The sequence below is a fragment of the Caenorhabditis elegans genome, chromosome IV (genome assembly GCF_000002985.6).
Source record: "Caenorhabditis elegans chromosome IV".
Classification (NCBI taxonomy): Eukaryota; Metazoa; Nematoda; class Chromadorea; order Rhabditida; family Rhabditidae; genus Caenorhabditis; species Caenorhabditis elegans.
The window spans coordinates 9,752,232-9,765,490 of record NC_003282.8 but is presented as its reverse complement, the minus strand read 5'-3'; the positions used below and the strand labels follow the sequence as shown (position 1 = coordinate 9,765,490).

The 13,259-nt window shown below is 32.8% G+C and overlaps 1 protein-coding gene and 4 non-coding genes across 6 annotated transcripts; 3 read left to right on the top strand and 2 right to left on the bottom strand.

Annotated features, from left to right (window-relative positions):
* Positions 1–993: 993 nt before the first annotated feature.
* Positions 994–7,843, bottom strand: nhr-97 (Nuclear hormone receptor family member nhr-97). 2 transcript variants are annotated; one of them, NM_001047489.5, is made up of 9 exons: positions 7,586–7,843; positions 5,193–5,337; positions 4,295–4,360; positions 4,142–4,239; positions 2,995–3,297; positions 2,689–2,947; positions 2,184–2,338; positions 1,738–2,123; positions 994–1,519 (listed from the first exon to the last, which is right to left on the bottom strand). In NM_001047489.5, the coding sequence occupies exons 1-8, from the start codon at positions 7,685–7,687 to the stop codon at positions 1,932–1,934; spliced, it is 1,320 nt and encodes a 439-aa protein (NP_001040954.1). In that variant the 5' UTR covers positions 7,688–7,843; the 3' UTR covers positions 994–1,519; positions 1,738–1,931. The 2 variants fall into 2 exon arrangements, with proteins under 2 accessions (NP_001040954.1, NP_001379453.1); NM_001392373.1 differs by lacking the exon at positions 7,586–7,843 and having other exon boundaries at positions 997–1,519.
* Positions 7,089–7,109, top strand: 21ur-12235. The gene has a single exon (NR_056443.1).
* A 31-nt stretch (positions 7,844–7,874) lies between the features above and the next one.
* On the bottom strand, positions 7,875–7,983 carry mir-5551. Its single transcript, NR_056442.2, has one exon. It is a non-coding gene; the product is annotated as a pre-microRNA mir-5551 (primary transcript).
* Positions 7,984–11,488: 3,505 nt separating this feature from the next.
* Positions 11,489–11,509, top strand: 21ur-14914. Its single transcript, NR_056441.1, has one exon.
* A 1,388-nt stretch (positions 11,510–12,897) lies between these two features.
* On the top strand, positions 12,898–12,918 carry 21ur-11536. Its single transcript, NR_056440.1, has one exon.
* Positions 12,919–13,259: the final 341 nt, after the last annotated feature.

Here is a 13,259-nt window from a genome sequence, read left to right as displayed (position 1 = left end):
AAATAGGCCTTCATTCCGAGGGGACAAACTTTTAGGGTGGCAAGGTATTTTTGGGGACAAAGTATCCAAAGTGACATGGTATCCAGTCGACAAAGTGCCATTTGTCTCTGACCGGGCGTATCTTCGGTGACAAACTTTTTTCAACTAGTTTTTATATGTATTTTTCGACCATTTTTTGTTCATATTTTACTGGAATAAGTTTTTAAATGCAATTTTCCATGGATTTTCGGCCTTGACTACTCACAATTGAATGTATGAACAATGATCTTTTGGGAAAATGCTGTAAAACGTCCAACTAACTTGGAATATCGTAAGATTCTTCCTTATAATCTGATCCTTAAGCTCCGAAGGATCACAGGGAGTACCTCCTGATGATCTGATCCTTAAGCTCTGAAGGATCAGAAGGGTACCTCCTGGTGATCTGATCCTTCAGCTCCAAAGGATCATAAGGGTACCTCCTCGTGATCTGATCCTTAAGCTCTGAAGGATCACACGGGGGTACCTCCTGATGATCTGATCCTTAAGCTCTGAAGGATCAGATCACCAGGAGGTACCCTTCTGATCTTTCGGAGCTGAAGGATCAGATCACCAGGAGGTACCCCCTGTGATCCTTCGGAGCTTAAGGATCAGATCACCAGGAGGTACCCTTCTGATCCTTTGAAGCTGAAGGATCAGATCATCAGGAGGTACCCCCTGTGATCCTTCGGAGCTTCGGAATGAAGGCCTTTTTAAATATGGTCTATCGAATGCAGATATGCATTTTCAGATGGCTTTGAGAAATTTTGTTGAAAATATGACTGATAAATCAGGTGTTTTTGGAATAAAGTTCACAAAATTGTTTAACCTTATTTGATCAATAACAATTATGTTTTGGTATCAGTACCATGGTATCTTTAAAATCAGATTTTTCTATGAAGATTTTGCGATCCAAATCTGGATTCTGAAACACCTTAAAATATGAAATTAGAACATTTGAAAATCGAAAATTCACATTTTGAGTGTCGCTTTTTATTATTCAAATATAAAAATGACAATGTCAAAATAAACAAATGAACAGTAGATAGAAGCAAACACTCTTTTTTTTGGTCTGAAAATTTTCAGGTGTATTTTTTGTATTTTTTGAAAATATGTCTCTGATAGTAGAGGGATGGGAAGTAGAAAGAAGAATAAAAAACAGTAGATAATATGCAGTTCCAATTCAAAATACGTTGCAATTTAAAATACAAAAGAAAATATTGGTTGGTTATTTAGCAATTGAGATTAATGAAAATGAGAATATCTGAAAAAAGGCAGAACACGGAAAATTTGGAGGTGGAAGGGGAGAAAAATGAGTGTTTGATAGAACAGATCAAATAATGCGATTTTCGAATTAAAAAAAAACGAGGAATTTAAAAATCCGTCAAAATTTGATCTACTCGGCCATTCACCCGACATGATTTGGGGCGACGATAGATGAAATTAAAATATAAAGAGAATCAAATACAAAAATGATGATGGAGCTCGATTGAAATCGCGGGTTCTGAAAAAAAGAAAAACTTGGAAAGTTTGCATACAGCTCGGGATTTGGTGAAACTTTTTGCCCGACGTTCACTCAAATGGAAAAGTTAAAAAGTTGGCAGACGATTTTATGCTCTTGCCGGTCATTTTATTAAATTGAAACTGGAATAAGGCGGTGACAAAAACTGGATTAAACTTTGGCAAGGATTGGATGTTCCAGAATATACAGAAACTACTCACTTTGAATTGATAATCGAAATATTTTGTCGTCCGAGATCAATAATATCGTCATTGGCTACATTACTCCCATTCGAAAACAATTGTTTTTAAAATTTAATTTTCCTACTATCTCTTCAAGTAAATAGTTCAAATTCAAAAATAATTTTTAACGAATGGAAAATAATTGCAGGACAATGACGATTCCACTCTGTTTTTTAAATGCTGTCGGTTGTATATTGGCTGTCAGTTGGGCTACAAGATGCAGAATGTTCGAGATAACTGTCATCATTGGCATCATCAAAAATATCTCCGTATAGTTGCCAGAAGAGGAGTCCCTCGCCAAATGCTGATCGCTTGTTGAAAGTGTTTCGAACTTTTACTTGTTCAATTACATCAACTCCCATTAACTGAAAATAATTTTATGAATACAAAACATTCAGTACCGAATCCAAATAAATTCTGCTTACGGAAAGTTGTGGAATGAGAAGAAGTATTTGAGCAAGACGAGAAGCAGCAGTAATTGGCTCTGAATTCTCCATGAGCAACTGGAAAAGAGCGGTGTGAACACGTTCACGGAGCATTCGGATTGACGATTCAGCATCTGAGGATAGACCGTTGGCATCTGAAAATATGTGTCGCATATTCCTTTTTACTTTGGGTTTTATGGAAATGCTATTTTTAGAATTCAAAATTGCGCTTTGCCCCGGAAATCAGACATTTTTGTGGTCTGGTCAAATACCAAGCTTATCAGATTCTCGTGTAACCTTTTGGCGACACTATTCATAAATGTAAAGCAATAAAATGGCAGATAACTAACTGATTAAAATGTTTGCAGTAGACAGTCACCGGAAATTACAGGTAATTACAAAAATAGCTTGTAAACTTTTTAATCAGTGATAAGGAAAGTTACGCAAGAAATTTTTGATCTGAATTATATAGGGAAAAAAGATAATAAAAACGATATCTATTCACCTGGATTGAGAGCAATCAAAGCCTTTAGCAGCACAATTTCCTTGGCTCTCAAACAGAGTGGCTTAAGCTCACGTTGTGCCCATTTGTTCAACGATTGAATTGTTTTCCAACGAAGAAACGATGTGGATGGTGGTATACAATGAGCAGAAAGAAAAGAGTTGTTACAAAAGGGAATTTGTGTATCAGAAGGACCAAATGAAGATTGACATCCAAGTTCCAAAAGGACCAATGGAGCACAAGAAGCACGAAGTAAGGAGATCTGGAATTAATAGGCTCATTCGACAAAATAACTAATACAAAACGAACCTTATCATTCGTGTGATGCACATCTGCAATTTCAGCAGTCTGACGACACCAGTCAATTGCCCAAGTAACCAACCGACGTTCAGAATCGTAACACAATTGTTCGTCGGCCTGTCGAGTCGCTCGATAACTCATTTCTGAGCGAAAACCGTCAAGAAGTTCTGGTTCATCGAGAAGATTTTGAAGTGATGGTTGAACGAAATGGAGAGTTGAAAGCTTTGCATTACCAGCTGATGATGTTTTATCAATTAATTGAAGTGAAGAAATCAACAAGCTATTGTCGAATTTCGCACGCTTCGCATCGGTCTGAAATATATATTTTTGTGTAAGCCTCTGATCAGCCTTTTATATTTTTTAGTTTGTTCCTATCCATAATCACAAAGTGTTTTTTTTTCAATTTGAGATCCCCAGCTCTATCTCTTTGAAAGCCAGTTTTTAAAACAATTTCTTTCTTCAATTTGTACACAAAAGTGAACTTCCAACGTCATTGGCTTCAATTTTCCGTCTAAATCTCTTTCTATTTCTATAAAAAAATGTGCTTCTTGGTGCTCCCTGCACGGGACATAAACGATTGTGTCTGCAGAAAATAGGAAGAGCACGTGAAGAGCAACGAACCAAGTGACCACATTGATCAGGATAACAAACTTTTTGAAACAAAATTACTTGATTCTAACTATAAGCTTAGGAGTAAAACACGCTTTGAGTTTGCAAACTGCGTCCCAACTACGGATGAAGATTGAAATGGATTCGGACAAATAATGCTTTTGATCAAAGTTTAATTTTTCCCCTTTTTCAAATTCGATAATTTTTGAAGTTGTGAAGAAGTGTTCAACGGATTGAAATTACAATTGCTCGGACTGCCGACGGTCCCTCAACGATCCTGTGTTTGACGCACCCGGGGGTTGAAATGGGAAAAATAATGGAAAATTGAAAATTATATCTTGAACCTATCTCACAAGAGAAAATATGTTGTTACGGAGCCAACAATTTCAAAAACGAAGAGAAAAGTTTTGGTAATTTTTTTTTCAAAACTTTTATTATCATATTTTCTTGATCTGTATTATTTTATTTTCAAATACAAACAGTTTGGTTTCAGTTGTGCAAATAATACTTTAAAACTGAAAATATATTTTCAGAACCTCCAACTAACCGTAGTTTCAAAACTTTCATGACTTCCTCCATCATCCGTATCATCTTCGTCCGTCTTCTCTTTTTTGCGCTTTGTCAGCTTACGATCCATTTTCACAGCTGAAATTTACTTTTTATATTTGCTTTTCAAAAAAATTCTAAATTTTCTCCAAACCTTCAATTTTCATTCCAACGAATAGACAGCGATGAAAACGGCAGTAGCGACAAGCGTTTCGGCCGGCTGAAAATAGGATTGTCAGTGTAAACTTTTTGGAGTTCGTTTTTTAGAATTTGACCTACATATCTTTTAAAGTTGAGAAATTCACGAAAAACGTAATACTACAATTGCTTTCTCCTTTTTGGGAACAATGAGTGGCGAACAACAAAAACAAGAATGAACAATAGAAAAACTCGATCGAAAAATAAATTTGACGATCGGTTGACAGTGAATTGTTTATTTGTTTTCCACCCTCATATATCTCAATTTCCAGTCATTTTTATGTCATGTGTGCTCAAGATGATCTAGTTTACTTTGTGATGGAAAGGGTGGGATGAAAGCAAACTATGATGTCACAGGTAATATGATTTATGAAGTTTTGAACAGTGAGAGTATCACGAATATGGAAGTTCTATTGTAAATTTCAAAGCAATACTTCTTAGCCTGAAGTAATTCATAGAGCATATACTTTTTCCAAGGAATTGATGTTGAATTAAAATTTTTGCAGTTTTGTCTTGCGGTAGATCTTTTTTGAAAATCAATGTTATGCAGTTGTATCATGACTATTATCAATTTGACCTTCACTTTGCATAGTTTAGTAAGTTTTAGCGACCGTGGATATTTTGAATATCCAATTAAATACTGCAATAAATGTCTTTAACATTTTAAATTTGTAGATTATCAGTTAAAGTTTAACTTGAAACTGTTTCCCTGTTAGCGCTATGAACAAGCAAAATTAAAAACCACTACTATAAGACATGAGTTGTTCAAAAAAGGATTTGGGGCACTTTACTGCTACCAAAAAATGATGGTAAAAGTCAGTAAATATTTGAGCACAAAGAAAATCTAAACTCACCAGTGGAAATCGAGCAGTTTCCACCGTAACGGCACACGTAGTTCAGTCTACTCTTGACGGTTCGCCAGAAAAAACACTTGCATCCGTGACATGCGGCAACTCCGTAGTAGAGGTGCGAACAGGCGCGGTCACCGCACACCACGCACTGAAATTAATTAGGAATTGATTAGGTGAAAGGCTCAATCTGAAAAAGGATGACGGTAGTTTCTGAAAACTGTCGTACCGTTAAACTCGTCTTTTCCCCAGAAAGTGATCAAAATACAGAAACAAAACAAAAACAAATATTACAGAGAATTAAAGAAATATTGAAAAAGTATTCATCACCTTCCGGCAATGAAACAGAAATAGAAAAAAAGAGAAGTCAAAAATAAAATTGGCAAGAAAACAAATCATCAAATGATCAGATGCTATTTTTGGAACAGTATATTGAACTGGGAATTGATTGTTTTTTAACATCTGTAAGGTAATTTAAATATAAATATTTTTCTCTGTTTTGGTTTGAGTGAGACTACACTGCAATAACAGAAAGATTGTACGCCTCGGACTTATTGACTTTCTAAAAATTTTATCTTCACAACGTTGTTTCAGCTTTCAAAAGAGGAATAGCGTGAACAAATTTTCACAAAATTGTAAATGTTCTGAAACTTTTTTGAAAAGATAATGAATGATCCAGTTTTGATTGTGGCGAATCTCCCTAATCAAACTTCCTCCAAAATGAAATGTTCTTATTTTGGAAGAAATTCAATCAAGGAGATTAGTCAAAATTGAAAAATAATGTTATAAAAATTGGACTTTTCATTCTTTCTCGATTTTTTTTCGTTTTTCTTTTGGAATTTCCGAATTTTAAACTAATTTATATATCATAACCAAAATCTTTATTTCCGCTGCACTTTTAAAATAGACAATGAGATCAAGTAAATCTGCAAACAAATTTTCACATAATATCAATTCCGTTAATAAATTGATCTGCTTCAATATTTCTGCTTTTAATTTATAAATATCTATAGAAATTTCTGCTTCTCATTAAATTATTGATTTGTAGGTGGTATTCATTCTCATCAACCAAATACCAAAAAGTAGAATATCAAAGAGAGACCCTTTTTATAGATGAGAATATGATAATTTCTGATATCTAAGATAAATATGACCGGTCAACTTCCGGTCATCCATTCTATTGGTGATGATCTTTTCAAAATTTCAAAAGAGAAATGTGAAAGATATTGAAAGTATTAAAACAATTTGATATTACTGTCTGCTATCCCTTTGCTAATAAAACTTTTACTCATTAAAAATCTATCCTTTTTTACATCCACTGAAAAGGGCACTGAAAAGTTTTGTTTGGGAAAGTATTTCAGAAAAAAATTATAGACCTAAAAAATAGAAAAATGATTTTTAGAAAAAAACGTATTTTCTAACTGTATAAAACAAAATGTAAAGCTTGAAAATTTTAATTTTGGATACGATTTTTTTAATGTCGATTTTTGAAACGTTTTAACCATTCTTTGTTATTTTTTTCAACTATCATAGATTTTGAAAATTTAAATTATATTTTCTTGGAAAAACTTCAAATAGACTGATATAACCATCTGTTTTGCACTGTAATGTTAGTTTTTAATTCAAAATTGACTCAAGTATTTTTTTTAGATTTTCATGTTAATCTTCTCACAGATTTATCCAAACTTGAAAATGTAGTTATCAATAATTTATTTAATTTACCTCCGTAGTTGTTCGTTTTCAGCATTTGACTCCAACATTTTTCCCAATTTTCACTCACTAGTGAGAAAAAAACTTTGATTAAAAAATTGACAAATCTTGGACAAAACTAGTGAAAAATTGTGCTCACTCTTGTCAATGTTTCATCCAATTTCAAAATATAAATGCTTTATATTGATATGTTGGAATAAATGTTGAGAAAAATTTAAGGTGCTTAGGTAATGCTTTTCTAAGTTTTGTTAACGTCTTAATCAAGTTTACATTTTTAGCGACAGTTGAGCAAAATGAAGGTTCCAAGTGTAAAATTATCAGTTTATTGCACTGTTTTTCTAAACTTACATATTTAGGAAAATCGCCTGATTTACAAAAAGTTATAAATTATTTTAACTTCTCGTTAATTTACCATTCTTGCACACATTTTTGTTTTTGGAACAACCGTTCAATTCAAAAAATTGTAGTTATTAATTATATTCTCGCAAATCTAGCAAGTGTCTTGTACAAAATTTGATAACAATTTAAAACGACTTCTTCTCCACATATTTTAATTCTATGAATTTTTATTTCTCAATTGAAGGCAATGCCATCCAAACTATTTTATATTATTTTCAGTTCCGTTCACAATTTGATGTCCAGATTTTTCACATGTTAGTAGAATGAATAGAAATAATAATAAAACTCACAAGAGCGCCGATGGCCGCCTTTTCATTGACTAAAGGCGGCGAAGGCGGTGGCCGTGCTTCAGTAGCACGTTGATTGGAACTTGGTTGCGCATCTCCGGACATTATTCTTTTTTTAAATGATTGAAAAACGAAGTTCAAAAGCGACTCTCCAGGGTACACCGATCACACACAAGATCGATCCGACGACGAGTTGTGAATTCAAGGGGATGTTGTGATGACTTGTTACAGTTTGGAGAACGCGGGGTTGACAGACTCCACCTTCAAATTTTTCGGATTTTAAAGTGTTTTGGATTTAGATTTGAAAGTGTAGATGCTAATGGTAAGAAATTGGTATAAAAAGTCTCGAAGCCATTATACCAGATTCCAACCATTTACAGCTCCACTCCAAAAATAATTAATTCCGAAAATTTGAAACCCGCGAACAGTTCCAAACAAAAGGTAAAACGAGAGATAATATTGAAAATAAAGGAATTAAAAGAGTTATGAAAAATCATAGGGAAAAAGAGATCAAAAATGTGTCGAAGAGAAAAAGAAGATGTAGTTGTAGATGAAATGGGAAAAATGAATGAGAGACGTAGAGACGGACAACAATCAGAGAGAAAACTGTTAGACGACGGCGCACGGGACCCGCCCACTCTGTTGGACAATGTATCTTTTATATCAATAAATAGTATTGAAAAGTGAGAGAGTACTGTCTTGGTAAAGAAATATCGAAGAGACTCAGAGAACTTATAGGAAACTGTAGTGATATCTAGGAAATGGAGAGGGAGTCGACGGAAAAAATGTTTTACCGAAAAAGGTCGACATGGGGGTTGAGGGGTGAGTTGACAGTTATTTTTGAACTTTTGAACTTTTTACAAAGTATCAAATAATAATTTATGGGAATTACAGATGTCTCCCAAACATTGTAATTGCTCTTAGAATTTCCAATTGTGGGAAACTGCAAATTTCCCAATTCTCTATCTAAAAAAGGCGGAGCTCTTAGTCGGCTCATACACTCTGACGTGAACGGAGCAAAGGACGATGTCCGCCTTTTCTCAAAATCTCTTATTTTTCCATAATCGTGATATTTCTCTCGATTTATTTTATCTCATGCAGCTCAAAATTTCTGCGTCTCTTGAAACATCATTTTTTGCTCTTTTGATGTTTCGATTTTTGTGGGAAAATGTTTTTTTCGGAAGAAAACAAGATGTGATAAACGCGCAGATTATATGTAGGTATCACAATTTGACCAGGATTCTAATATTTTGGAAAACGTTGGAATGGGGAAACCACTTTCTTAATAACTATGTTTCTTTTATATGTGAGAACGGTTTTTTGCCTGCCTTTGTACCTACTGCTGTTCCGGGTTTTGCGGCAATCTAACTTTTTAACAACCATTAACTTGGTTGCCATCTTATTAGTAATTGAAAAAATATGATTTTATTCAAAGAAAATATCATGCAAAATGGTCAAACGCGTTATCAATAAAATCAAAATTTCGAAATTTGCAGGAATTTCGCTTGTCTACATCACGTCAGAAACAGTTTCCTTGTTTCCTAGAAGGAAATATAAATTAAAACATATGACTAATTTAGATTATTTATACGATCGCTGAGCTAGTTAGTATAAGAAACATAGTTTTATATTACAAAAACTTAAACTATTGCAGAACATTTCATTGAAGCTGAAAGTAAAAATGTCTAACATCAGAGAACATTTGAGTACAGGCTCTCACATACCTCAGGCCTCTTGCATACAAACTATTCTTTACAATATTTTTCCCCAGAAATAACTGTCTTACTGCAAACTTTTTTCGGAGTAAGAGAGAGAAACTCCTTATTTGAACAAGATGGACGAAATAAAACCTAAGAGATACCTTTTGTGCCACAAATTTTTGGTATATTTATTTAATATGTGGCACACAGTTAACAATGGCTACAAACTGCGACCAAGAACAGGAGAGGAACATACATGATGGAAAAAGTGAATGATATGAGAAGAAGATATGGATCGATTGATATGAAGATGTTAGAGAGTGATAAGGAAGAAATGGATAAGTCTTTTCAATTTTTGATTGCTGATCCAAGATCAATTTTGAATAGATGTCTTGAAGTGCAAAGTGCGAAGATCCTAACTCAGGAAAAAATCTTAACATTTTTAGGACTTCAAAAAATCGTTCTAGGCAAACTTCATAAACGACGTCTGTAACAATTACTATGAAACTTATGGTTGCAGTTCAAAAAATAAACAAAACAATTTTGAGTAAGATGTTCTCAATATTTTCATTGAATCTCTGGAAATTGAAAACGATTCAGGATCTACGTCACAGTCAGTCAGCAACGAAGAAAAAACGATGTTATGGGCATTTGAACAAAATAGAAAAATGACTGTCAATATACATAAGAAAACTGTCAATATAGGCAACGTCAGCTGGACAAAAAACTACAATTTCTTACTGGAAACATTATTTTGAATAATGTTAAAGAAAAATTAACATAAAAAATGAGATAGGTAAACCATATAGACAAGGATTGCTAATAAAATATACATTTTAAAATTAAATGAAAAAAAGATTTAAAAAAATTTTCTGAGAAACAATTTTCGTCGCAAGACTCTTGGTTTCTGACTTGCCCTCAATCAAAATCTACTACAATCACAACAAAATAACAGAATCATTAAAAAATGTGTCGAGAACGAAAATGAAAAGAAATAGCTGAGAATTAGAACAAGTTTCTAGATGACCATATCTGCCACGTAATAAATCTACAGAAATGCAAGCAAATGAAAATAGACATGCACTATATAAGTAGAGGGTCACAAGTTTTTCAATAAATTCAGTTGAAAAAAAGAAGAAAAGATGTTTTTAGACTTTAGATGGTGATCATTGAAGGTTATTTCCATTTTCATTAGCTTTTTGATCGATGGTAATTTGATAAGGTAAAATGATTATAGGTAGCATTTTGTTAACGAAGAACTTTTTTTAACGTCTACAAATCAATTAAAAATGTTTTGTTTTCGAAACTGTTTTTTTTTTTTGGAAAACTTTTTGGCGATTAAAAATTTCTGAAATATATTGTTAAATTTAGTTAAAATTTGAAACTTTGTCAACTGTTCTTGCCTTAAAAAAAATGTTTTTCACAGTTATGAACCGCCTAAAAATGTGAAGGTTTTTTGAAAATTTCTAATAAGAATTTCTGTAATTGATCGAGAAAAAATTGACAATTGATGAAAAAGTTTATGAACAAAAGTTTTCGTAAAAGCTTCCTTAATAAGCTGGGATATTACGACGATTTGTAGGATTACGTTGTGGAAAACTGTATCATATTTTTTCACAGTGTGACGTCAGTATGACGTCTGTTTTCCAAAAAAACTTTTTTTGAAGCAGCTTTAGCTTATATTTAAGTAATTCATCAACGGGACGCTCCCAAATTTATGAAATAGGTACATACCAACTTTTTAAAGACACTTGTTCGCCAAAGGGAAGCTTTCAGACACTATTTGAGATTTTTTTCAAGCTTTTCAAGAAAAGAAATGGTGTTTTCAGATAGAACGACTCGTTTTCTACATTTCTATAATAATTTTAAATTGAAAAAGTAGGATTATCATGTTGAAATAAGCCAGCTTTGTGCATTTGCCGAAAAATGCCGCACATCCCTGGTACATACATAGAAATAACAGAGATAACTGGAACATAACCAAATTATAATATTTTGATACATTTATAAAATTGTCAACATTAACATATTAACATATGCACCATAACATGCCTTAAAAAATTTTCAAAAAAACATTTATAGTGTAAACTTTAGACTTGTGACTCTTGTCGCAAATTCATTCAAATTAGTATTTTTCTGATGTCTTTAAATAGTTTTTGTACCGTTTCCGTTCCATTATAAGGAAATCGAAACGTGCAAAGTTCAGTGAACAATTCATACACGTCATTTCTATTTTTAGACTCCGCCCATTTTCTTCTCTCCAATGTTCACAATTGTGCCCTGTTATGGGAGAGAATAAAAATGAATACTTGGTGCCAGACACTACGGTTCACGACTATGTTTCGATGATCAAATATTGCCAATAATGATGATAATTTGCAAATTTCAAGGCACTTCGTACTTGTATATTTACTTAGAATTCACCCTTAAGCAGGCAAAAAAAAAACAAACAATTTCATAGTGGATAAAGGTATACGTGATTTATAAAAACCAAAAAAACAATGAGGTAAACAAGTATAGTGGGTGGATACAAAGTACGGCAAGAATTGAACAATTTGGTTTGCAGAATATTTATATTTTAGTCAAGCAGCTGAAATTAAAGAAAATCGAAGAGAATAGGCGAGATTTTAAAACAATCAGAAAATTGAAATGAAATGCGGTACTTGTGTCGGAAAACTCGGAAATTTCGAAAACTTATTTTGAAATTTTAACTAACAACATTAAATATCAAAAATAGAGCAAGTTTTTGCTTTTAAAAAAAGTCTAAATTGTTTGACATTGAAGAAATTATCTAATTGTAAATTGACTTTGGGTTATTTTGTTCCAAATCTATTCTCAAAACGCCATTCGTCACGTCACCTACATTTTTCTGTTCGTTCTGATACATACCGACCGTAATCTCAAACAAACCACAATACTTACTTCTATAAACTGGAAACTGCGGGATGCTAGTGAATCAGATGATCGGGATCAGGGCTGGGATTTTTTCGAAATCTCATTTTCGAAAACGAAATCGAACATTTTCGTTTCAAAGACGAAAAACGAAAACGAAAACAAAAATGTCTGTGTTGCAAATTTACAACTAGAATTACAGTTTTTAGGTTACATGTTGCCTCAAAAAGTTTATTGTTCCGAAAAATAATTCTCAGTGATGAATCAATTGAACTTGTTGTAGAAACTTCAACAATACTATACCAATTATACCAATGCAATATGTTTTAAAAAAAACACAAAAATCAACAAAAAAGTTAAAACAGCAAATTTTTCAAGGTGGCGATTTCATAATGTCCTCCCATCCTTTTTTGAGTTTTACTTTCCCAAAATAATATAATTTTTATCGTGCTAAGACCCTAAATCACAGTTTTGTATAGATTTGTAAGTATTATAATTAAATAATCTTTAACTTCATGCTTTAATACCAAAAATTTAGGTTTTCAGTAGGTAGGTATGTGCCTGATTTCGAATGAATGAAATTTTTTGAGAATTTTATTCATCGTAAAATTCGTAAATAAAATGTTTTTTTACGTATTTTTTCCCAAAAAAAAAATGAAAGAAAAAAGAAAGTAATTACTGTTTCTGTAAGTTGTTATTACGCTTCACTTGGTTTCCAAGTGTTGTTCTTTTCATTTTCACAGACTTTTTCCGAAGGGGTGGGCGATCCACCAGAAGGTCCTCCGCCATTTGAGCATGTTGTTTCCGTGTACTTCTTATAAGTTTCTTTAGAAAAAATAATAATCAAACAGTAGAAATGCAAATATATAATCAAACAGTAGAAAAAAAACACACAAAAAGGTGGCGATTTCATAATGTCCTCCCATCCTTTTTTGAGTTTTACTTTCCCAAAATCTATCGGCATCAGGCACTTACCTACCTACTGAAAACCTATTATAAATTTTTGGTATAAACCATGAAGTAAAAGATTACTTAATTCTAATACTTCCAAATCTATACAAAATTGTGATTTAGGGTCTTAGCAC

What these genes read in the sequence shown, in the direction of transcription:
- nhr-97 (NM_001047489.5), bottom strand. Translation starts at nt 7,687, where the DNA reads ATGTCCGGAGATGCGCAACCAAGTTCCAATCAACGTGCTACTGAAGCA. An exon ending in AAACTGCTCGATTTCCACTG is followed by an intron (nt 4,361 to 5,192) that starts GTGAGTTTAGAT and finishes TCCTATTTTCAG; the next exon opens with CCGGCCGAAACGCTTGTCGC. An exon ending in TTCTCATTCCACAACTTTCC is followed by an intron (nt 2,124 to 2,183) that starts GTAAGCAGAATT and finishes AATTATTTTCAG; the next exon opens with TTAATGGGAGTTGATGTAAT.